Source organism: Henckelia pumila, chromosome 2 (assembly GCF_033568475.1).
Source record: "Henckelia pumila isolate YLH828 chromosome 2, ASM3356847v2, whole genome shotgun sequence".
NCBI lineage: Eukaryota > Viridiplantae > Streptophyta > Magnoliopsida > Lamiales > Gesneriaceae > Henckelia > Henckelia pumila.
Window position 1 is genome coordinate 135,292,925 of NC_133121.1, and position 24,298 is coordinate 135,317,222.

At 37.6% G+C, this 24,298-nt stretch overlaps 4 protein-coding genes across 5 annotated transcripts; 2 read left to right on the forward strand and 2 right to left on the reverse strand.

Moving 5' to 3' along the window:
* Positions 1-4,989: 4,989 nt before the first annotated feature.
* Positions 4,990-8,442, reverse strand: LOC140880955 (uncharacterized). 2 transcript variants are annotated; one of them, XM_073285870.1, is made up of 4 exons: positions 7,098-8,442; positions 5,802-6,910; positions 5,299-5,580; positions 4,990-5,191 (listed from the first exon to the last, which is right to left on the reverse strand). In XM_073285870.1, the coding sequence occupies exons 1-4, from the start codon at positions 8,221-8,223 to the stop codon at positions 5,036-5,038; spliced, it is 2,673 nt and encodes an 890-aa protein (XP_073141971.1). In that variant the 5' UTR covers positions 8,224-8,442; the 3' UTR covers positions 4,990-5,035. The 2 variants fall into 2 exon arrangements, with proteins under 2 accessions (XP_073141971.1, XP_073141972.1); XM_073285871.1 differs by lacking the exon at positions 4,990-5,191 and having other exon boundaries at positions 5,441-5,705.
* A 2,377-nt stretch (positions 8,443-10,819) lies between these two features.
* LOC140880956 (cytochrome P450 86A1) lies at positions 10,820-12,689 on the forward strand. The gene has a single exon (XM_073285872.1). The coding sequence runs from the start codon at positions 10,947-10,949 to the stop codon at positions 12,495-12,497; it is 1,551 nt and encodes a 516-aa protein (XP_073141973.1). The 5' UTR covers positions 10,820-10,946; the 3' UTR covers positions 12,498-12,689.
* Positions 12,690-13,124: 435 nt separating this feature from the next.
* Positions 13,125-19,466, reverse strand: LOC140881758 (sodium-dependent phosphate transport protein 1, chloroplastic-like). Its single transcript, XM_073287314.1, has 10 exons — positions 18,987-19,466; positions 17,564-17,671; positions 17,182-17,337; positions 16,797-17,012; positions 16,453-16,662; positions 15,578-15,715; positions 14,952-15,053; positions 14,232-14,297; positions 13,917-14,001; positions 13,125-13,626 (listed from the first exon to the last, which is right to left on the reverse strand). Exons 1-10 carry the CDS (start codon positions 19,374-19,376, stop codon positions 13,529-13,531), a joined length of 1,569 nt encoding a protein of 522 aa, XP_073143415.1. The 5' UTR covers positions 19,377-19,466; the 3' UTR covers positions 13,125-13,528.
* A 1,365-nt stretch (positions 19,467-20,831) lies between these two features.
* LOC140882241 (chloroplast stem-loop binding protein of 41 kDa b, chloroplastic) lies at positions 20,832-23,484 on the forward strand. The gene is made up of 11 exons (XM_073288108.1): positions 20,832-20,969; positions 21,091-21,135; positions 21,301-21,435; positions 21,557-21,643; positions 21,727-21,817; positions 21,960-22,014; positions 22,110-22,170; positions 22,395-22,616; positions 22,703-22,819; positions 22,898-22,987; positions 23,083-23,484. Exons 1-11 carry the CDS (start codon positions 20,883-20,885, stop codon positions 23,260-23,262), a joined length of 1,170 nt encoding a protein of 389 aa, XP_073144209.1. The 5' UTR covers positions 20,832-20,882; the 3' UTR covers positions 23,263-23,484.
* Positions 23,485-24,298: the final 814 nt, after the last annotated feature.

Below are 24,298 nucleotides of genomic sequence, written 5' to 3' on the forward strand. Positions count from 1 at the left end.
AGTAGTTTGTGATCTAGTTGAAGTTGTAAAAGCTAGTTTATTATGTTCAAGACTTGATTTATGAGTATATGTATGTTTATAGAAGTTATATCATGTTAGTATCTTTGATTGATGTTGAATTGTGCCAAGATGCAAGCCGTGACAGCAAAAACTTTTCTGCTGAATTTCTGGAATTTGATGGCTGCTCGATCCGCAGAAGTTGGCGGATCTTGCCAGCCCTGATTTTTCCAAAACAGAGAAGCTGAAAAATGTGCTCGCTAGATCGGTAAGATCTTACCGATCTAGCCAGGCACTATTCACAAAAAAAAATTTGAATTATTTTTTTTGAGTATTCTTTTTATATATGATTAATTGGTTTTAATCATTAATTGCCCTAAAATGAGATTAGCAACCCGAGGTCCTCACACTTGTTCTTCACAGTGACTCGATTCAGCTGCCGATAGTCAATGCACAGCCGCATCGACCCATCCTTCTTCTTTACAAAAAGAACAGGAGCTCCCCATGGAGATACACTAGGACGAATGTACCCCTTGTCCAAAAGATCATGTAGCTGATTTTTCAATTCACGCATCTCTGACGGAACCAGACGATACGGTGCTCGAGAAATAGGTGAAGTACCCGGCATCAACTCTATGCCAAACTCGACTTCCCTAGCAGGAGAAAAACCCAGAATCTCATCAGGAAAAACATCTGGGAATTCATCTACAACAGGAATACTCTCTATCCCAATGCTCTCAGCGGACAAATCAACTGCATAGACAAGGTAGCCTTCCCCGCCAGACTCTAAAGCTCGACAGGCTCTCAAAGCTGATACCAAAGGCATCGGGGGTCGCGCTCCCTCACCATAGAAAAACAAGCTTTCACTCCCTTTCGGATGAAAGCATACTAATCTCTGATAGCAATCCACTGAAGCTCGATAGGTAGTCAACATATCTATTCCCAGAATGCAATCAAAGTCGTCCATCGCCAGGACCATGAGATTCGCTAACAGAATGTTCCCTTCGAACTCTAAAGGGCAACCCATCACTAGACGCTTAACCAAAGCAGATTGGCCCGTCGGAGTAGAAACAGACATCACTACGTATAGTGCAATGCATGGTAACTTATGCCTCTTAACAAAACGTCCAGAAATGAAGGAATGAGATGCACCAGTGTCAATAAGTACAAGAGCAGGTATACCATAAAGCAGAAATGTACCTGCGATGACTTTCTCATTCTCCTCCACTGCCTGATCATACCTCAAGGCAAACACCTGGCCAGAAGCTCGTGGCCTCAAATGAGAACCCCCAGCAGGCTGTCCCTGCGACTTCTGCTGAACGGTGGCCAAAGAACCAGATTCTGAACCAGAACCAGAACCGCCTCCCCCAGATAGTGGACAATCCCTCCGGATATGACCAGTCTCTCCACAATGGAAACAAGCTCCAAAAGCTCTACGATACTTTTCGGATGGATGGTTCTTCCCACAGTGATCACACTTGTCCTTCTTTCCAAAACGGACAACACCAGCAGAGCCAGAGGAAGAAAAAGTTGATCCAGACTTCTTGAAAGATTGGGCACGGGGATCCAAAAAACTAGCAGGCCTCGACTGAGGGAAAGACCTGTTCCGCCGAATGCTGTCCTCTGCCTGGTGACAACGGCTCACCAAACCCTCGTAGGACATGTCGTCGCCAACCGCCACACGGTCATGGATCTCAGGGTTAAAGCCCTGAAGGAACAGATTATACTTCATCCCAGAGCTGTCAGCAATCTCGGGGCAATAGGATAGCAGATCAAAGAACTTCTGCTGATACTCATCGATAGACATGGCTGCCTATCGCAGACTCAGTAGCTCGCCTGCCTTCGACTGACGGAGTGCAGGAGGAAAATATAGCTTCTAAAAAGCTGTGCGGAACTCGGCCCAGGTGGCCACTCCTCTCACCGCAACAAAAGGTGCAGAAGTAAACCTCCACCACCTGCGCGCACGTCCATCCAGAAGATAACCCAGGGTCTCCATCTTCTGCTCCTCGGTGCAGTGGAAAGTCTGAAAAGTCATCTCCATGCGGTCTAACCAGTTCTCCGCATCCTCCGGAGACTCACCTTCAACTAAGGGCTTAGGACCCATAGCTAATAATCGACGCACAGTGAAACGCTTGTCTTCATGATGATGATGACGCCGTTCTCGACGACGCTCTCGGTCGGCATCGCCCCAAAGACCGACTCCACTTCCGTGGCTACTCTCATCATCGTAGTTTGCCATCTACAAAAATACCTCATGATAAGACTAAATCCCAAGAATACTTTTGCATGCTCTGATACCATAAATATAGTGACCCTTACCCGGATCACCTACTAACAGAACTTTAGGCATGCAATTAACTTAATAAAACAGATATCAGAATAAACTGGCGGAAATCATAAATAAATACAATCCCAAGGAAAGGAATCTGTAATTTATCCAAATATTATACAACCAAATCGAATAGCTGTATCAACCCAAAACAACAGAAATAAAACCTAGACGAAGCTCCAGCTGGCCAACCACTGCCTAGCCCCTCTTGGATCCACCCGCCTCGTCCAATCGCAAACCTGCCCCATGGAATAGGGTGTCCAGAAACACAGAGTATGAGACGTGAGCATAAAACGCTCAGTACGAGAGTATGAGTATACATACATGCAAAGTGAACTCCCTATAAACTCGAGGTCAAGGATCAGATAACAGAGACAGACCGGGCCCTGGTATGTAGCACGTTGTGCCGGCACTTCAGGAGGTGGCTCCCATACCATAATACCAGTGGATATGCCGGACCCAAATCGATGGAAGTCCAACCACTAACAGGATAGGGAAAAACCCTACTAACAGACATCTCGAAGGAGATAGCTCAGTATGCAAATGAATGCAACATAAATCAATGACATATAAATCATGCAGTCACATAATATATGCATACTCAGTCAGGATATCTCGAACAGTACTTTCGTACCTCAAATCAGTGCAAGCTTTACCAACTCTAGGTCCACGCCTATAGTCTGCTCTACACTGCCAAATGATACTACTATCATTATAGTGCTCTAAAAGCCTTAACTAAGCTAAAGCATACTCCTAAATATTTTTAGGAAGCAAAAGCTATACCTTCGTCCGTCGTTAGCCCTTTGCTGTCGAGTGCCTCAAAACTAGGCCACAGCTCCGCTACGACGCCTGGATCGCTATGCCACTTCTGGATTTCCGATGGGACGCTTAAAATTCCCTAGATCGGAGTTAGAAGGATAAGGAATCGAGAGAGAAGAGGTGATTGGTGCGTCTAAATCTGAATCTCGGCCCTCCTATTTATAGACGGAGTTCGGATCGTCCGAACTGGACTTCGGGTCGTCTGAACTGGGCTTCGGGTCGTCCGAACCCGATATTACATCATTGTTTACGTCAGCATGATGACATCATCCATGACGACTGTCGGCAGCACGTTCGGAGCGTCCGAACCACTCTTCGGACCGTCCGAACCCTGACTTCGGACCGTCCGAACCTTGACTTCGGAGCCTCCGAACTCGATGACCCTTAAACCATTTTCAAGTGTTCTGAATCCAATTTCGGACTCCGTTAACCTATTAAGAGTTTTCTTAATCATGTTTACTCTTAATTAGTAGGATTAATGAATTGATTAACACTTAATCACTGATTTTGGGTACGGACTACTACACTAGGCGCCTAGGCCGCCTCCCCTTGAAGCCGGCACTGACGCTAAGTTACATATTATCTGCACAGATAATGACCCAAGGATGATATAAAGGTGGAGATCATTTATTGATACATGTGAGATCCATTATTTTTTCTGTGGATCCTACATGTATTGATAAAATTATACCCTTATGTGCATTATTAAGACATTGATTATACAGACAAGGTTAAATTTTCTGTATAAAGGGTTGTTAGATGATGCATGGGAGTTACTAAGATTTAACTCCACATATTTTTCATGTGGATCTCCATAAAAATTAAAAAAAAAAAAAAAAAAAGTAGGGCGCACATAAAATTGGGCAAAAGAAAAATAATAATAAGAAGAAGAAATGGTAAAAAAAACAAATTCAAATAAAATAGGGAGTCGTATCATGAGATCAATTGGGGATCACATTCAGTATTCTAAAAAGCACGAAAAAGTTTCGGTTACTCGCGATTAAGCGTGAGTAAAAAAGTTCGTTTTGGGCAAATGCGTGAAAAAAGCGGCCAACCCTTTGATTGACCAAATTAAGAGCAAAAAAACATGAAAAATGCAAAAAAAAACGTGAAAAAATAATTGTTTTAAAAATATTTAAGTTTAATTTTATTTTTTAATATGTTTAACTTTTAAATTTTATATTAAATTATAAATATTTAATATAAGTTTTTTTTAAAAAAAAAACTTCAACGCGTCAAAAATAACCGACTGAACCTAATGAATTCGGAAATTCGGTTTAGTTAATTTCAAAAGTCGGTTTTAGTGTTAGAAAATTTCGGTTAAATAAGTTATTTCGGTTCGGTTTTGGTTTTCGTAAAAAAAAATTGATTAACCGAATTATACATAATTAAAACTTTGAATTGTTTATTAGGCTTTATATATAATTTATAATATTTTGTTTGGTGTGTTTATATTTAATATTGTACTTAATTTTTTTCTTTTAAATTTTTACACCTTCATAAAGTGTAACACAATATTTGCTCACTCATTTTCTCTTTTATATTCAATGTGAGACAATCCCACGTGCCACCATATGGCAAGTCCAATTTCCATTCACAATGAGAAAGCCTAATACAATCTCAAAGTCCAACACATCCATCCAAAATATAAAACCCCTTGTCAAAACGGGTCAGCGGGTCGGGCCGGCCCACAACCCGTCGTAATCCATCATTAGACGGGGCGGGGCGGCCCACCTTTTAGGCGAGTTAGAAAAACATCAACTCAATCCATCTATTTTAGGTGGCGGAACGGGCCAACCCAGCGGGCCTACATGTAATTTGGCGGGTTTTGGATGCTCGTTTTTGTCTCGTCAAAGTTAAGCAGTTTGAATTGTGGAACCTGTGCTTAATTCATATATGATCCATGAAATTATTGGAATGGTTTTCCTCTGTGGTATTGTTTTCTGAAGCTGAGTTTTCTCTCTGATCTTCATAACTTCTTGAAGTCTTACTATGACTGTGCGTAATAACTTCTTCTGCACCCTTTTCTTGATCCTCAATCAATTCCTGGTTAGATTTTCACATGCATGAGAAGTAAGAGACACTGATGTGATTAGAAATGTTCTGATCAATGTTTATTAGAGGTACAACGTAATGGAATCTGTAACAAATACCTCTTCAGTCGATAGTGATGTGTTCGGCCCATCGTCGACATGATTTATATGCCCTGCTTCAATACTTTTCGCCAAGACTTCAGCATTCTTGTCGAGAGATCTGAATTCGGTTTCCTCTGGCTGCAACAACTCTGCAGGTTCATCATCACTGCTCAATATATGTGAGCTAACACTTGCAACACTAATAGAGTTCAGGCCATTTAATTCGAGAGTTTCTTGATCGTCGACCGATGTAGTGTTTTCACCTTCCACAGTAGACATTCTAGGAGCTTCATATGGTTCCTGCTACGTAGGAGCGTCGTTACTTTTTTTTTATCACCACATTCTTGTTCTTTTAGTAAACATCCATGTCTTTGCGTGCAGATGAAAGGGCAACATTTTATGTCATGTCATAAGAAAACTGCACTCTTCAATGTTTTTTTAGAAAGTTATAGCATGAAAAAGTAGTCATGTAAGATGATGAATATATCAATTGCGGGAGAACTTATTTTCCCCTTACAAACCTGTGAAATTTCGATGTCTGCACGAGCCGGCGGAAGAGCAATTGAGTGCTCTGTCATAGGTGTTGAGTTTCTGGAGGTAACTGGACTCAATAACTCTCCATTATGGGCGACGGATTGCTGAATCTCCTCATTCTCTTGATCAGCACTTGACAAAATACTCTGATCCAATGAAAATGATGGTTGTAGTACAGAGTTGGGAGACAAGGATGAGCTTGGGATTTCAGGAAATTGTTGCACCACAAGATTTTCTGTCAAATTTAATGCTTGGGGACCGTTAGAATTAAACCGAAAAAGGGTAATTCCTACAAAGCCTTGGACACCTTCGTTGTGTCGAATTTCTTCAAGATTATCTGTGTTCTCAGGAGGTGCTGACACATTCACCATTTCGCGATGGCCAATTGATTCAATCACTGGACTATCCTCATACTCATTAATTCTTGAAATTTCAACTTCCGTTATGTCTTGTTCACTACTGACCTCATTTACTTCTCTTGATAAAGATTCACTCTCCACTCCTGACAGGTGAGACGAGCCTTCCCATGAGTCGTGACGGCACCTAGTTATCTCTTTATCCATGTCAACATCATATGTTGATAAATCCTCACCTAGGGATGAGATGTTCTCATTGATTGTTAGTGGAGGGGAACTAATTTCTGAGACTTCGACCTGCATATCCGAAGCGATCGAAAAAGAAGGAGTGTGACGTGGAACAATTTTATCGGCATAATAAAAGTGATCGTGCAAGCTATTCTTGTCAGACATATAAGCTTCATAATTCAGATGATGTCCTATCTGGTCAGTGTTCTCCTTTGCTTCTATGTCATTATTTCTTCGAGTCATAGAAAGAGATTTTAATATTGCTCCTTTATCTATTTTAAAGTATGCCTCATTCTCTTCTGATGAAGATGATGAACTTGGCTCGGTGTTTGAATTGCCACCTGATATCGATCCTTCATGTTCTCTGTCAATATCTTCTTGGGAATGATTTCCGTTCTCATATACTTGAATGACCTCTTTGATGTGATCATCTGCACTGTTAGATATCGACTCGGGTTCGATTACTTGAGATGATTCTGACTCTGTTGCTTTTGTCTCATTAGTTTCATTACCTGGGATAAGGAAAATATGGGGGTAACTTATTTTTGTAAGAAAGAATCCATTAAAATGAAGTGAAGTGGGGAATATCATTGGCAATTGTTGCTGCACAGGCATTAAGTGAGAATTAGGCAATTAGGGTGTCCTGTTAACTGTAGAAAACATCAGCATCATAATAAGGAAACATGAATCAAGACATACATGTGCAAGTTTTCTGCTTGCAAAAGAGGTGTCCCGGGTTGGAGACCTGATACTCTTTTGAACAACTTTGTTGTCTGAAACGGAAATCTTGGAACGACGATGTTTCTCCTAGTCGATTCTGCTTGTTTTGTACAGGAAAGAAAGCCCCTAAACTGAAGCTCTCATGCCTGCAAAACATCACATCGTTTTGGTTAGCAGACATGAACTCTTGCTGGAAGCTATCCCCTGTGAGGTCCGGTTTTTCCTCGTGTGGATCGTATGGAATATCAAAGGGGTTGCGCATTGGTATCATAATGGACGGTGCCGAACCAGGTACAGGCGAAACCTGACAACTATCATTACCAGAAAATATAAAGGTATCATCATGTTTGGGAATAACAAGGGAAGAAAGATTTGCAGTTGTACGATCATTTCTATCCATAGTCATCAGCGTTCTCCTAACTTGAAGAGACAAGAGTTTTCGCGCCCTACGCCTTGCGATCATACTCTCTAGTCTCTTCGTTCTTTCAAGACCGACATCCATTACGCTTTTCTGATCACCACTGTTCCATTTTCTACTCTCTTCTTGGTCTTCATCTTCCCACCTCTTTAAACATGTCAATCTTTTAGGCCCTTCACATGTGATGCTGTTTGTAGATGAAGAATCCACTTCAATCTCTCGAATCTCTCTTGGGCTTTCTTCAATCAGTGCATTTTTGTCAACCATATCATGATTGAAACTCGTCGAGAAAACCGCGTTTTTCTCTTCCAAGTTGCATTGGCCATTATTATTGTTATTATTATCTTCTACATCAACATGTTGAGCTCGTCTTCGTCTCACAGACCGGGCATGCTTTAAATATCTTTTGTTCTCTGCAGACGTTGTACTTCCAGACTCATCTTCTTTTTTTTCATTTCCATTTTCAATACTGAAAAAGATTCTGAGAATGATGGCCGTAAAGACAAGAAAGGGGAAACTATATAGCAAAAACCAGAAAACCGACGGAAATGACATGTACAAGAGAAATAAACATAGCAAAGGAAATGAAACTAATGGATATTCTATCAAGAATGCAACACAAATTCTTGATGAAAATCTTAATAGTTTCCCTATACAAACTTGAACATCATATGCATCGACACCCATATTTATTTACGAAAGTGTTTGCCACTTTGTAAGCTATTTCTTATCTGCATGGCTTCAAGATCCTGGTGTCGAAATCAAGATTCAACCAAAAAAAAAATGAAAAAGAAAAACTTGAATCAGAAAAAATGGGATTGGATTTTTCTGGAGCATATGAAATGATAAAATTCTAAATTTTGAGCTCCCCAGATTCCCCCCAAAGAAATGTTAAATCTATTTTATATTCTTTCTATATTTATCCATCCGTTTTTGGTTGATGACTTCAGTTGATCCTGTATTTAAGGGCAAAAAAATACAACTCTCCAGCACCCCCCCTTTTTTTGGCACGCGACAGCAACCAGCAAATGGAGAAATTTAGGGGCAACACTCATTTAACATTATATTATAATACACAAAAACTCCTATGAGACGGTCTCGCGAATCTTTTCTTCGACTTTATCAATGAAAAAATATTATTTTTAGTCTAAAAATATTACTTTTCATTGCAAATATAGATCGACTCAACTTGTCTCACGTATATAAATTTGTGACTGTATCTCATTGAAGACCTAATAATTATAATATACTCAGTTTTAATTTTTTGTTATATTAGTATGCATGTAGGATTTAGGAACTATAACCAATAACTTATAGTTCATCTGTCTAACATCAATATTTTAAATATGGAATTAGATATCAATTTCGAAACAAAATTATAACCAACTCTTCCCCAGGTTATTTTTAAAAACGAAAATTTTCCACCATGGAGTGAAAAGATCCATAACCCAAAAAAAATAAAATGTATATCCTAGCTTATTCTTATCATCTGTTTGTTTTTGGCCTTACCGTAGGCTTTCACATAAAAGAGACGTAGTTTAAAATGGTTTTTGTGCTTAACAGCTAACAAAATTTGTTCATGGTGATTATGTTTAGGGCAGTACTTTAAAGCCAGCATAGACACTTCCATCACGACCCTGTCCAATTGCCCTTCGGGCACCGTGCCCTCAGACAACATGGACAGGGTCGTGATTATAAAAGGAATATATTATACCTTACAGATTAGTTGAACTATCTATATATTTATACTATGATAAAGTTAAAACCACTTATAGTAATTATTTTGGTGCATTGGTGAAGCCTTCCATAAGATAACTTTCAGTTTCTATCATTTTTACTCTCTAATTATCTCTCTTCAACAGCTCCTTTTATACAAATTATTATTTGGTGCTCAACATATTTATCTATTTTCTTATATTTATATTATCTTCCTCCACCTTAAAATAAATTTATTAAATACAATTAAAAATTATTATAACAAAATATTAGTGTATATATACAACTATTATTCTTACGTAACACATGTGTGTTGACAACTAGCACTATATTAAAATTAACACAAAAACTCCGTAGACGGTTTCACGGATCAAATTCGTGAGACAAATCTTCTATCCAACCCGAACCTTGAAAATATTATTTTTCATTGTATATGAGCCGATCAATCCAACTCATGGAGATCCAATATAAAACACAAAAACTCTTGTGAGACGGTTTCACAAAATCAATTTTTGTGAGATGAATCATCTATTCAAGTTGATCTATAAAAAATATTATTTTTTTATTAGATCTCTTGTACAATGTCTCACATATTTATATCCGTTAGACAAATCAACTCTATTCATATCTAATCTCTTAGTTATTTCGTAATAACCGGTTTATTTGATGAAAATTTTGAATTATTTTTGATCGATTGTACTTGTAATTAGGCGAACCGCTAAAAAAATTAAATAAAATATCTCACTAATTATTTTATTTCTAACGATAACCGTATATTTATTTTATATCAAAAAAAATCTTTTTGTACATTTAGAGACTATTTTTAATGGTTTTTCCGGGACTCGTTCTGTAGTTAATGGTGGGCTTGTGTCTTAGTTTGATGGTTAGATCAGTGTAGAGTCAAAGTGGTGTCACAAAATTTCTTCAGCCTTCAAATTCACTACTTTTGTCCGAGTTAAAGATTTGTGTGACAAACATAATTTCTCAACTGGAATGAACTGCTTCCAACTACCCTTTGTCTCAATGCATGTATAGGAAACTTGCCCATTTCTCAAGTAAATCAAATTTCAAGCACTGAAAAACAAGTACTGATCAGCACAAGTAATCTACAAGTATACCAAAAAAAAACCTTTAATATATGTTACGAACTAAAACCATAATTTATGGTATTACATAATTTACGAAATAGCGCAAATCATAAATCAAAGACGCGATACTTAATTCAAATCAATATTAATTGTTACAAACATTTTTTTTAAAAAAAAAATTGTACATGGATCACTAAATCTTGCTCACTTTCAACTGATTGTGGACAAATATTTTTGTTGTAGTATCTAACATTGGATATGTTTAAAACATGTCAAAGTTTTTCAAGACAATGTGACACTAATATAATATACCCAATAAATAGAAAGTATTATTGACGATGTATGGACCGACGTATTTGCCACCAAATAAACGAAGAAAAAAAAAAGGGCAAGTCTAGCTTACTTTTCTTATGAATTCGCAACTTCCAAAAAGTTCACTATCAAACCAACCCTTTCTTTTGTCCCATAAAATTTTTCCCAACAACTCTCTCCTAATTCTCTATAGATATCACACAATGTCACAGATATATATATTAGCAGAGTATCATCCTCACCTATCGCATTCACTAGATTTTACGTACTCGACTTAATTTCTCACCCAAGAACATGGACACTCTACTACTTTTCTTCTGCTTAACAGCGGTGGTCACAGCTTACTGCCTATGGTTTTGGCCGCTAGCACGAAAACTCACTGGCCCGAAGGCGTGGCCACTCGTCGGTAGCCTTCCGCATCTCTTCGTCAATAGGAGTCGAATCCACGACTGGATAGCTGGAAACCTCCTTTCGACGGGCGCTGCAGCCACGTATCAAACATGCACCATTGCCATCCCGTTCTTGGCTAGGAAACAAGGGTTCTACACAGTCACATGTCACCCGAAAAACATAGAACACATTCTTCGGACCCGGTTCTATAACTATCCGAAAGGCCCTACTTGGCAAACCGCCTTTCATGATCTTTTGGGACAAGGGATATTCAACAGTGATGGTGAGACATGGCTGCTGCAGCGAAAAACTGCGGCTCTCGAGTTTACCACGAGGACTCTTCGCCAAGCGATGGCTCGTTGGGTGAACCGAACAATACGAACCCGATTGTGGGTTATCTTGGAGAAGGCTGCAAAAGATCACATATCAGTGGATTTGCAAGATATGTTGCTCCGTTTAACGTTTGATAATATATGTGGGCTTACGTTTGGGAAGGACCCGGAAACTTTGTCAGTTGAAATGCCGGAGAATCCATTTGCAATTGCGTTTGATTCTGCAACAGAAGCAACTCTGCAGAGGCTGCTCTACCCTGGTTTTCTATGGAGATTGAAGAAAATCTTTGATGTGGGAGCTGAAAAGAGGTTGAGGAGAAGTTTGAGTATTGTGGAAAATTACATGACAGAAGCACTTGATGCCCGAAAACAAACCCCATCAGATGATCTTTTGTCCCGTTTCATGAAGAAGAGAGATATTGATGGTAACCTCTTCTCAAACTCAATACTCAAACGGATAGCCTTAAACTTCGTTCTTGCGGGGCGTGACACATCCTCGGTGGCTCTAAGTTGGTTCTTCTGGCTCGTAATGAACACACCTCGCGTCGAAGAAAAGATCATAAAGGAGATCTTGAATGTTCTCCAGAAAACCAGAGGCAAAGACACCCAGAAATGGATTGAAGAGCCGCTGACATTTGACGAAGCAGACCAACTAGTTTACCTAAAGGCAGCACTAGCCGAGACTCTCCGTCTGTACCCTTCTGTGCCTGAAGACTTCAAATACGTGGTCTCGGATGATGTTTTGCCCGATGGGACGGAGTTACCTGCTGGTTCAACGGTGACATATTCGATATACTCCATGGGGAGGATGAAGAGTATTTGGGGTGACGATTGCATGGAGTTTAAACCAGAGAGATGGCTATCAGAGAGTGGAGACCAGTTCGAACCGGTCAAGGATACGTACAAGTTTGTGGCGTTTAACGGTGGACCTAGGACTTGTTTAGGCAAGGACTTGGCTTATCTGCAGATGAAGTCTGTGGCATCAGCCGTGCTCCTCCGGTACCGGCTGTCATTAGTTCCGGGCCACCGGGTCGAGCAGAAGATGTCTTTGACTTTATTCATGAAGAATGGGCTCAAAGTTTACTTGAAGCCACGTGAATTACCTGTGACAGTGTCTGTGTGAGGGTGATTGTGCATATGCATTGAGTTGCCATAACTTTGCAATAGGCACAGTGAAAGTGTCATCTGCATGTGTGGGAGAGAAGAGGAGGGGGTAAATTGGTATTGCAACTTCTTTTGTTGCAAAATGTCGTCTTTTATTTTTTGTTTTGCTTTGCTGTTGTTCACTTATACTTTGTATGTGTGTAAAATTTGTTCAATCAATCTAATGATACAATACTATTTGCTCATTCCACGCACATTCTAAATATATGGTTGATTAACACTGGATCGTGATAACTTCGATACTCATCTGATACATGCTATAAAATGGATTGGAGTATGCGTGAAAGGGGTCTGAGTTGGAAGCTAAATAGGATATGGTTTGCGGTAAAACTATGGTATAGAGCTGGAATCACTCTGATTTATGGAGATGATAAACGTTTAATTATACCAACAAAGAAGAAAAGGGAAAAAAACAATAATGCAGTTGATACAAGCCAAAAAAAGGGAAAAAATATTACGTGAGAGGACTAGGGCCAACAACTAGGAATGATTCGCACAAAGCAGGCATGCCGAAGGGTATGTATTTAGTTATTGTCCCACTGAATGGCATAATTTAGTGAGTTACAGATCATCCTTATAGACAGGGTTGTAGGTAGCAAACAATTACCAACTTCGGAATTAATAGCCATGCATGGTTTTTGCAAATAGTAAGCAATATCAAATAACGTAGATATGGACATAATGTTACATGAATCGGCTAAGAGTTGCATATAATGTTATTATGTACATAAAATTTGTGTATCTATCCTAATCTTCCTACATTCCTATTCTCCTCCAAATAGGCAGTGCCGCGAATGCATCAATCTCTGGGAGATACTGGTTGCAAAAGAGTTCTTCAGTTCTCTCCATCGTAAATCCATTAGTTAAAAGATGGAACACATCAAAACAGGATTTTGAATGCATCCATGAGCTTCATCTGCTCAATATCTCATTTCAAAGTTTACTTTGAGGTCCTTGTTCCTACTCGATGCAGACTATTATGCTATCATTTCAGTCCAATATCTTTTCACCAGTCGAAAAAAGATTCCATACCACAGTGCCAACTAAATAAAGTCCAACCGAAACTTTGAAGACATCGTCCCAAGAACCTATTTTAAGAACGGATAAATTTAACAGTCTCAGATTTCATCTTAAGATTAAGTGCTAAGGTTTCAAGATTGAATAACCTATGGGAGATTGTGAGATACTTTTAATGGTTAATATATTATAACTTCCAGCAACAGAGACAACCAAACTAGACAAGAATAAAGAACATGAAGGACCAAATCTTCACAAGAAGATAGGTGAAGATTCCTCACTTCCATTTGCAACTCAAGAACCAGAGCCAGATGACAGATCAAGTTATTTCAGCTAAAATATGCGAGCAATGAAAGCTTACCGTGTTGCAAGATATAACCAGTCGCAGCAGTACCAAAAACACCAGCTAGAACCCCAGCAGTGTTAGATAGACCAAGCAATACCCCCTGTATAAGTGTTAAAAAAGATAAACCATAAAAAATTATTTGCTAGTGTAAGAGAAACCAAGTAAGCATGCACCAGAGCACATTGTCTAAATGCAATCAACAGTTGATTTGTCATCGAGCTCATTCCTGATTCTTTTCTTTTTCTTTTTTTTTTTTTAATGAAGAGCTCATTCCTGATTTTATAGCAAGTAAATCGGTGTAGTCATGGAAGATTAAGGGGAAGTACTTACTGAATATCGAGGAGCAATATCTTGATGGTTTGAATACAGCCCTGACTGTGAAAAGGCATCGGTTCCCTGACCAATAATAAATTTTACACACATTACAAGAATGGCAACTCACTGAATATGCATAGTATTGCTCCCGCTGGATCTAGGAATATATTAAAGAAAGCAAAAGAAAATGAAAAACGGCTGAAACAAAATAATATCATGTTCTCTTTTTGTACAATAAAAGCATAAAATTTCAATCTGTTTGGGTAACTTTCATGAAGTAGATTTACAAATTATAAATATCTCGTAATTTAAATACCTCATCTTTTTAACACAAGTACATGTACTTTTAAGCCACTGCAAATGAATTTTAGTGAAAAGAAAATGAAAACAAAGTAATAACTCTAAATTTTGTAAGACGATATCTTCATATTTCCCCATGAAACAGAAGAAGGAAAAAATTTCTGTTATCTTAATACTAGGTCATAGAATAAATACACATTGCATAAAGTATGTAGGGACAGTACACATTGCAATTTTCTGACACCTAGTAAACTCTCCCTATCAACTATTTCCTTTAGACAACAAATCCTAACTTATCATGGAAATCGATTAAGGAAAACAATCAAAACTTAAGTGGATAAATTATTCCAATTTTAGAAATTGACAAGAGTACTTCAACATTATTTCCACCATCGACTAGAATTATGATATTTTTACCACAAAATAACAACAAACCTGGCAGCATGTCATACACAAAACTGCCATTGCAGGAGAATCCACATGGCTCAATTGAGATAGGAAGAAAGCTGGACCAAGAAATCCAATGGATTGCATTATCTGCACGACAATTTATGCATATCCAGTCAGATGTTATTAAAAACTGCAAATTTCACCCAATCGCATCCACGTATAACGGCCCTAACATGAAATGGCAATAGGTCATTCAAAAAATATTCTTAGAAAAGAAACGTAGTTAAACTTGAAATTGCCAGCTCCAGCAACGAAGATCTACTGATCGTGATAAAAGCATGCAAGAATACAACTCCAGAAACAGAAGTAAACAAAAAGAGGCGATATCACTTAGTACCCAAGTGAGAGATGAAGTCTGAATAATTAAAATTAGTAGATTATAGAAGCATTGAAAAGCAACCAGGAGAAAAAAATCTGGGGAATCAAGTAACTGAAATGTGCCAGAAAAATGTTGGAAGTGATTTGGCAAGGGTCTTTCTGGTATGTATGACTTTGCATTCATTTAGCTGTTTTAGAAAGTTTCACAATTTACATCAATAGAACATAACAATCACTCAGTACCAATGCACATAAAAAACTGTTGGTCGACAAAAAGATAATCATGGGAATACCTTTCTAACATTGGTCACAGATGCACCTTTGCTCACAAGAGAATCTGCAATCCAACCCCCAAAATTTGCAGAACAGGCCATAGTAAGCCATGGAAAGACACAAAAAAGACCCGATTCAGTAAGATTGAACTTCAACACCTACAGATCCAGGGAGAAAACTTTGGTCAGTTAACTCTGACCGAATCTTCAAGGAGCTTGGATGGCCAATATTTAATGCTTGCCACATGCAGAATTAAGTGTTTGTTTCCACTCTAATTAGTAAGTCTAAACACGGAGACTCTATGAACAACCACTCAGGCAAAGACATGATAACCTGAATCCCTTCAATAACAAGAGAAACTGAACTGCATTCCATATTTAAGTATAAAAATTCACCTCAATATCTCCTCCCCTTTTCACAATGCAACAATCTCCATGATTTTCACAAAGTAATGTGACAGACCATTTTCCTATACCCACCGTCACCGGCATCATCTTCCCTTACCAATCAAAACTTCCATTTTCCACAGCATTTCCATAATTCAAATAGTAAAATTCTTAATTGTTCCAAAAAAAAAAATTCTTTTATTTTTTAGATTCATCAACATTTTATTTTTACTATCAAATTCAAGACTACTGCATAGTGCATGCATGGATAATCAACATAATTTGGAAGGATCCAGCTGACGTGTGGATTCATGAGTTGTAGCTATAATCAGATTTCCCATAATGACTGTCAACAAAAGCAAGGAACACTCCCAACCTCACCCACTGATATCACTACCCAGGAATTCCAAAACAGCATTCTTTGTTAGTAACAACTATAGACTTGCACTTTTCCCAACTACAATCAGTATTGTACTAGTATTCTTGATCGGAAATAATTAAATATATACCTGGTGATAATATGTTGGCATCCATGTAAGAAGGATAAATGTTCCCCAGTTGTGACAAAAATGACACACTATCAGAGCCCATACTGGTTTTTTAGTCAATATTAATTTCCATGGTATAGATTTTACAGGTTCAATCACTCTGCTGTTGCCAAGAATCAGCTTCTTTTCTTCAGGCAATAAGTTAGGGTCCTCAAGTGGTGAACTGTATGCCTACATCCAGTACTCCTTGTCAGAACCAAATGGCAAGCAATTGATGGCAGAAAAAATTTTTGTGACAAAAAACGAATCAATATAAATGCAAATAGAAAATTTGCAACAAATTTGTATACTAGTCAAGAATTAACCTGGTTAAGCCACCAAGTGAACCAAACTGCACCCAGAGAACCAAATGAAAAGAAGACGGATGGCCAGCCAAATTTATGGATCAACATTGGTGAAAATGATAGACCAGTTACGGATCCAAGATACATCCCACTGTAAACCAATGCCAACGATCTACTCCTTTCTGATACAGGTACCCATTTTGACAGTATATTATTCATAGCAGGCATCGCAACACCCTGTAAGAAAGTTATCTTGCTGAATTCAACAGAAAACTGGAAAAGCAAAATTTGTTGTGACAAAGTTGACACGAAACATTACAACCTAGGGACATCCTGATGATAATAGCATTCCAAAGAGAAACTCAGAGGAACGATAAATACCAACCTAACATGCCAGAGTACTTACCTCACCAATACCCATGAAAGCACGAACCACGAGTAAGAAAGGCAAACCAAGCTTTGCCGCAACAGGTGTGAGCATTGTTGCTATTGACCACCAAACTACACCAAATCCTAAAACGAACTTCCCACCAACAGTGTCTGCCCATACACCTCCTGCGATCTGAGAATCACACCATTTATAAACAATGAGAAACTAACTCCTCGATCCCAATTAGTACGTATAGATGTGGTTTTTCAAGCATTTAAAAATTTAAAAATCAATACAAACTCAGAGTTAACAAATAAAGTAGAAATATTTAAGAATTATTCTCAATCTCATCGAAGTGAAGTTTGCAGACAAAAAAAAATGTTTCATTTTTCATAAACCAAGTAGGATATCTTCATACCTGAGTGAGAAGGTAGCCCCAAAAGAACGAAGATTGAATTAAACCAACAGTTGTTGAATTCCAGTGGTACTCTGTAGCCATTGGAAGAATTGCAATGCTCATGTTCACCTACAATACAAAAGGTAAGAAGGAGACAGAATCACTCATTTTTGCAACTTTTTCAGGAATATTAAACTGAGAGCACTAAGTGATCAGCTGAAAGAATGAAGCAGAAAAATTAAATGTTCAATCCAAATGGCGGAGTTAGTACTCGGTAAGAGGTTAATTTCGGCCACGCCCACTGTGCCAGGACAGGACTCACTGCCAACCCATGAGGCCATGACCACAGCAGAAATGCAGCATCCGTGCACCACAATTACGTTCTTGAAAATTGTGTAGTGCACATTCTTGTAGTGATAGTGTTGGTGGCTGTGGTAATAACAATCATATTGCCTACGATTTTTGAAAGACACAGAGAGATTCAAACGCTCATTGAGTTTCTTTTACAATTTTTTCAATAAACTTGTTCCTCCAGGTTGAAAAAATACATCTTCGGAAATTATCGAGGAAAAAAATCATCAGAATTTCTTAAACCATTGTAAAACAATTTTTAATCTTCAGTTTTATAGCCAATTTATACCCATTATTAAATTCTTTTATCATCAAATATCGTTTCAAATTCAATTTAGTGCCTTACTTTTATCTCTGATTTTTGGTAACTTTTAGGTAGATCTAGTCATAAAAAATTTAGTGGACATGCAAACAATACTAGCGTGCACGTGCAAGGCTAATAATAATACTACCTACATGATCTAAAGACAACCAATATTCAGAATAACATTTTACGCTTTACTTGCGACAAAAAAATGCATTCCTCTTCCATAAACTAGACATGGAATTTCATTTAGGAGGGAGTCAAATGAAAAGAAAATTCTTTATTAAAAACTCGAGCAAAATAAGAAAAAAGTCAGGAATAATTTGATGAATTCAAAGATGATCAGCTGTTCCAACTCCAACCACATTTCATTTCACATTCCTTGATAGTGAGGAAAGACAGCCTTTTACTAAGTACACGAAAAGTTTGTAAGGGAAGTGTGTATACAAAGCAGGGATGAGAGCGCGTACTGTAATACAGCATCAAAGAACATTTGAAACGAAACATAAACGAGGCTTGCGATAATTTTAACACAAAATGGCCACATTCCACAAACACATAATTCAAGCAGATTTTTTTCGTGATTGGGTAACTCATCATTTAAATGGAAAAGTCAATAAAAAGGTGAACCACGTATACAGTGGCTAGCCAACCTACAACTAGTTAATTAGTCGGAGAGAGCATACAATTATATGATACTACAGGCACTACCAAATCACCAAAATATCGATGTGCACGAAGCCATTGTGCAATTATTTTTCACGTTGGTTGAGGACTCTAGCCACTTACCCTATCCATATTGCAGAGTAGAAAAGCAGTAAAACACAGAATCACTATCACCCAACGTCTTGGAAACAGTTCCCACCACGGCATCGAACTGAAGCCTCCATCATCGGCATAATCATCCGAACCAATCTTCACACGCTCCGGAAGCGGCGATTCCGCAACACCACGTGTCTCGTTCTTCACATCCGCCCGCACTCTTCCGGTACTACTTAAACTTCTTCTAATCAGACCAATCCTCGCACTTCCCGAAAAAAAATGGCGAAGATTGGATCCTTCACGGGAACATGACTGCAACTGTGGAAGATTATCGGGCTCAAACCTTCTTCTAGGCGGTGAAATCTGATGATACACAGGAGCAGAGTAGAAGGAAATGAGCACCGATCTGGTGTTCATTGCGAAACAAGTAGAGAGAATCTCCTCTGCAATTTTTTTGGCGGAAATGAACGTAAAATGGGATGGGGAGACTGGACTGGAGCAGAGTTGGCAAGTGGATATTTGTTCCCCGGGCAATTGGTTGATTGTATGGACACGTGTCCATAAAATATCTTTATTTATGCCAGAATCATTCCATGGGGAGATTTTTATCTATGGACCGGACAATTTTGTTTTTGGCCCAGATGACAAATTTAATGGGCCTTTTGTTCAAAAACATACATCGCGGATGAAATATTGTCGTCTGAGGATTAAACTTTTGGAGAAGCCCATGGGCCTATCTACACTTTTGCTTACATATGGACCGATTGTGTGAGGCCCATGTATTTCTTCAAAATTAACGGCATTTATTATTAATTATGTCATTGATATTTCAACATATCTTACGAGTATTAATTTAATTGTCAATATAATGGTTTCACACGTTAGTTTTATAACATTAATTATGCTTATGTGTTAAAATATAGATCGTAAGATCCATAATTTTGGCAATTAGGATCTCATTAACTGATAGTCGACATTTAACAATACATTCGCGGTCCATTATTTTTTTTATTGGACCCCGCATGTATTGATGAATGATCACTCTTATATCTATCATGGGTAGTGCCCTTATAGGTAGCATAAAATATTTTATTCTCCGAAAGTTTATCGTGTCAAAAAAGAAAATTATTACATGTACCTCCGTTGAGTCTAAGAAATGTAACAAACCAATCCAATGTTTGCTTAAATTACATACATCCGCTCGATCGAGTGTTATAAGTTATTGGATTTATTTGTTAATTTTTATAAAACTCAAAGGAGGAATATGTAATATATAAATAGAGTTGGAATTTTTAGAAAATGTGATAAATCTCAAGAGTTGCAATGTGAATATCTCTTTTTTTTTTTATTTATTATCGTTGATCCAAAAAAAATGAAAGTAGGTTAAGATTACCGATAAGAATTCCAAGGAAATTATACATGGAGACATATATGAAATAAAAATAACATCATCATAAATATCATCTATGTCAACAATACATGTCATACATGCATAAGGTTATCGATTTCACATTGTACTAATATATAATCCATTAATTAACATGCCCAATTTACATAGACCTTCTGGCATAAAGTATGGCATGTATCAAAATTCCGTACGAATATATAAGGTACGCCTCTATTATTATCGGAGACTACAAGATTTGAATTAATTCACATGGTTTGAGATTTTATTTGGTTCTTGAAATTGAGTTTGGTTCCATCCATTTTAAAAAATAAAATGGACAGATGATGATGCATCCAAGTTCCAATGATAATGTGACCCAAGAAATTAAAGACATAAAAAAAAATGAATTATATTAAAATTTACAAGCTTGGAAGAAGTGTGGATACAAATACTTGTCTTATCCAATCCAAAAAACAGCAAAAAGGGAGAATGGCAACTCAACGGCCTTTCACCATTCCCCTCTCCGAGCTTGGAACATGGCCACATTCACACTCCTCAAACCTTGCATCCATATTAATTCTACGCAGATAGCCAAGTCAGATTCTTACTCATTTTCAAAATCTGTAAGACTCTATTATAACATATTAACGATGATATTTTCTCTTCATTTCATGTGTTTCTTTGATTGGGTTTCAGTATTTTTTTCTTTATCTGCTTAGTAAATTTGCTTGTTTCTTGATTTAGCTGGGGCAATGCTCAAGTTCAAGGTTTGGGAGTGTCGGGCATCAGGTGACTATCACCCTTAAATTTAAACTTTGTATTTCAGTTTTCATTTTATTTTATTTCAAAAAAACAAGAGTATTTTGGAGAAAAAAATATGGTCTATATATTATACAAATAAAAGAGGATTAATATAAGGTTGCAATTTGCATGTTCAAATCTTACTTTGTGCAGTACAAGAAGAAACAACGGCAGTCAAAAGGAGCATTGTGCGTGACTGCATCAAGTGCCAAGAAAATTCTCATAATGGGAGGCACCAGATTCATTGGTATTTTTTTGTCCAGACTCCTTGTCAAAGAGGGCCATCAGGTACCAAATTCAAACATATTCCCAAGTTTTGTTTTTATTCCCATTCATGTTATTTCTACTATTTGAGTCTTTGTTGCTCAAATTTTGTCTCCGGAAAGATTTTCATTTATGTCTCTTGCAGGTTACTCTATTCACCAGAGGGAAAGCACCCATTACCTCGCAGTTGCCGGGTGAATCAGAAGCAGATTTCAACGATTTTGCGTCCAAGGTATGCTTAATTTGTTCTATATGATGTTTGATGGTACGTAATGGGAATTTTTTGTGTATATATTTCATGTTTTCCTTTTGTAGATCTTGCACTTGAAGGGAGACAGAATGGACTTTGAATTCGTAAAGAGCAGCCTTTCGGCGGAAGGATTTGATGTTGTGTATGATATAAATGGTGGGTGTGAGATCTTTAATGTTTCCTTTATATATATAATACAGCATGTTATGTTTCTTGGTTGAAGTGCCTTTTTGGTTCGTGATCTGAGATGCTATAGATAAATGATTTACCCCGAAAAGTCGATCCTTCACTGTCTCAGGTCGCGAAGCAAATGAAGTGGAGCCAATTCTAGATGCTCTACCAAACCTTGAACAGTAAATCTCTAGGCTTTACTTTTGTGTTCTTTTTGTTATTAATCATAGTATGCATCACTTGTGTATGATTTCATATCTGTTCGACTCATCGCTAGGTACATTTACTGCTCTTCAGCCGGAGTGTACCTCAAAACCGATTATCTACCACATTTTGAGGTCAGTACACACGAGCAAAAACCATATACAAAACTGTAACAAGAAACTGGGATGTTTATCCAGGTTGGAATCTGATTGATAATTGAGTTTACTACTGTTTACTAGGCATATAATTCTTGAGAACACCAAATTTTCCTTGACAAGCACACCATTTGTTTGTGCTTCATTATCACTTTTCTTTGTATCTGTTCTGAATCATCTGTTTCTTGATGTTATAATTGAAGACTGATGCGGTTGATCCAAAGAGCAGACACAAGGGCAAGCTAGAGACGGAGAGCTTACTGAAATCGCGGGGCGTAAATTGGACTTCTATCAGGCCAGTTTATATATACGGACCATTGAACTATAATCCAGTTGAAGAGTGGTTCTTCCACCGATTGAAAGCTGGTAGACCAATACCAATTCCCAATTCAGGAATGCAGATCACACAACTTGGCCATGTGAAGGTTAGCGAAAAATCACACCATATTTGACCAAAGACAGAGAGTGACTGATAAATGGTTTTAAAAATGAGTACTTGAACAACTTCCAGGATCTTGCTGTAGCTTTCCTTCGGGTTCTTGGCAATGAAAAAGCAAGAGAAGAGGTTTTCAACATAGCCGGAGACAGATACGTTACTTTCGATGGATTAGCTAGAGCATGCGCCAAGGTAAAATTCTTCCTGTCAAGATAGAATGATACTATCAAGAAACCTGATTAATTTTCCATGCATTTTTTTTGTAAACAGGCCGGTGGATTCCCAGAACCTGAGATTATTCACTACAACCCCAAGGAGTTCGATTTCGGTAAAAAGAAAGCTTTTCCATTCCGGGACCAGGTACTCTGATCATTCTAAAAACTTTCATCTGTCAAATATTTCTTGATCATTTGGAGCATACCTAAAATCTTGGTTTCATGGCAATGTGATTGCAGCATTTCTTCGCGTCGGTTGAAAAGGCAAAGAGCCTGCTGGGATTGGTACCGGAGTTCGGTCTGGTGGAAGGTCTTACCGATTCCTACAACCTGGATTTTGGCAGGGGAACATTCAGGAAAGCAGCAGATTTCTCAACAGATGATATCATCCTAGGAAAGAGCCTTAGCCTTGTTGCTTAGATATCGAGCTTACTCAATCTTGATATTTTACTCGGTATATTGCTCATAAAATATACTCTATATGTTTTCAAAAAAAAAATAAAAAAAAAAAAAATCTACTATATATGAAAACTATAATATATTTTTTTGGAAAAAGTCTCCAGCTTTGTATATCCTTGCAACATTTTCAGACATCCCATTAAGCATTTGTTTGAAACTATATTAGTGCTATTTTACTTGTTCTTTTTGGCTGTTTCTTTCAAATATTTTATCTAGAAACCTCTCAACTCTTAAAAAGGAGTTGTATATCTTTGTTAATATAACGAATCCAGCGATTAAGTAGCATTATTCTTTGAACAATAAGATAAAGTATAATCAATAACACAATTTCATTGTTCGTCCGCAACAAAATATATCAAAATTTGGCTCTTCTTGTAAAAATGACAATTAAAATCATTTTTTTAGGACGATGAAACTCGAAATCGTTGCCTTGGATACTAAGTTGGTGGCCTCGAGCTCAAGCAGTAGTATCACAAATTCACAATTCACACTTTATCTTTTTTCAAGGTAAAAAATTTAATCATGAATTGGGCCGAATGTCCACTTTTCCTATTGGACCGAAGAACTGAAACGATCCACCTCGGGTTTCGATTATTGTTTTTTTTTAAAAAATTTGGGCCAACAACCCATCTGACTTTTGAGCTCATTTTTAATATTCTTGTGAATGTGCCATCTGAAATTCAAATTCCAAGTACGTTTTTTTTTTTATTTAATTTAACAAAAATGAACTTTCAAATTTCAATAATAGTTAGCAAAATGACATCGGTCAAATATTTTTCCGAAAATTAAGATTTCAAGTATATATGACGTGTTTCAAATACACTTTAGAATGTTGGTTTTCAAAAAAATAGTTTGATCAACATCATTTATTAAAATATTTCATTATGGTTTTATTTTAATTTTTATCATCGAATATGTGTCCAACTAAAATCATTCTATTCAAAAGCAACTTAGAAAAAATTCGAGACTTCCCTGAAATTGATAATTTCATACTTCC

Coding starts and splice junctions, on each gene's coding strand:
- LOC140880955 (XM_073285870.1), bottom strand. CDS start 8,223: ATGGGTGTCGATGCATATGATGTTCAAGTTTGTATAGGGAAACTATTA. Junction 6,911..7,097: donor CAAGCAGAAAACTTGCACAT/GTATGTCTTGAT, acceptor TCCTTATCCCAG/GTAATGAAACTAATGAGACA. Junction 5,581..5,801: donor CAGACATCGAAATTTCACAG/GTTTGTAAGGGG, acceptor CCTACGTAGCAG/GAACCATATGAAGCTCCTAG.
- LOC140880956 (XM_073285872.1), top strand. CDS start 10,947: ATGGACACTCTACTACTTTTCTTCTGCTTAACAGCGGTGGTCACAGCT.
- LOC140881758 (XM_073287314.1), bottom strand. CDS start 19,376: ATGAACACCAGATCGGTGCTCATTTCCTTCTACTCTGCTCCTGTGTAT. Junction 17,013..17,181: donor CTTTCATGGGTATTGGTGAG/GTAAGTACTCTG, acceptor ACTTTCTTACAG/GGTGTTGCGATGCCTGCTAT. Junction 15,054..15,577: donor CTGTGACCAATGTTAGAAAG/GTATTCCCATGA, acceptor ATTGTCGTGCAG/ATAATGCAATCCATTGGATT.
- LOC140882241 (XM_073288108.1), top strand. CDS start 20,883: ATGGCCACATTCACACTCCTCAAACCTTGCATCCATATTAATTCTACG. Junction 21,136..21,300: donor TTGGGAGTGTCGGGCATCAG/GTGACTATCACC, acceptor TACTTTGTGCAG/TACAAGAAGAAACAACGGCA. Junction 21,436..21,556: donor TTGTCAAAGAGGGCCATCAG/GTACCAAATTCA, acceptor TGTCTCTTGCAG/GTTACTCTATTCACCAGAGG.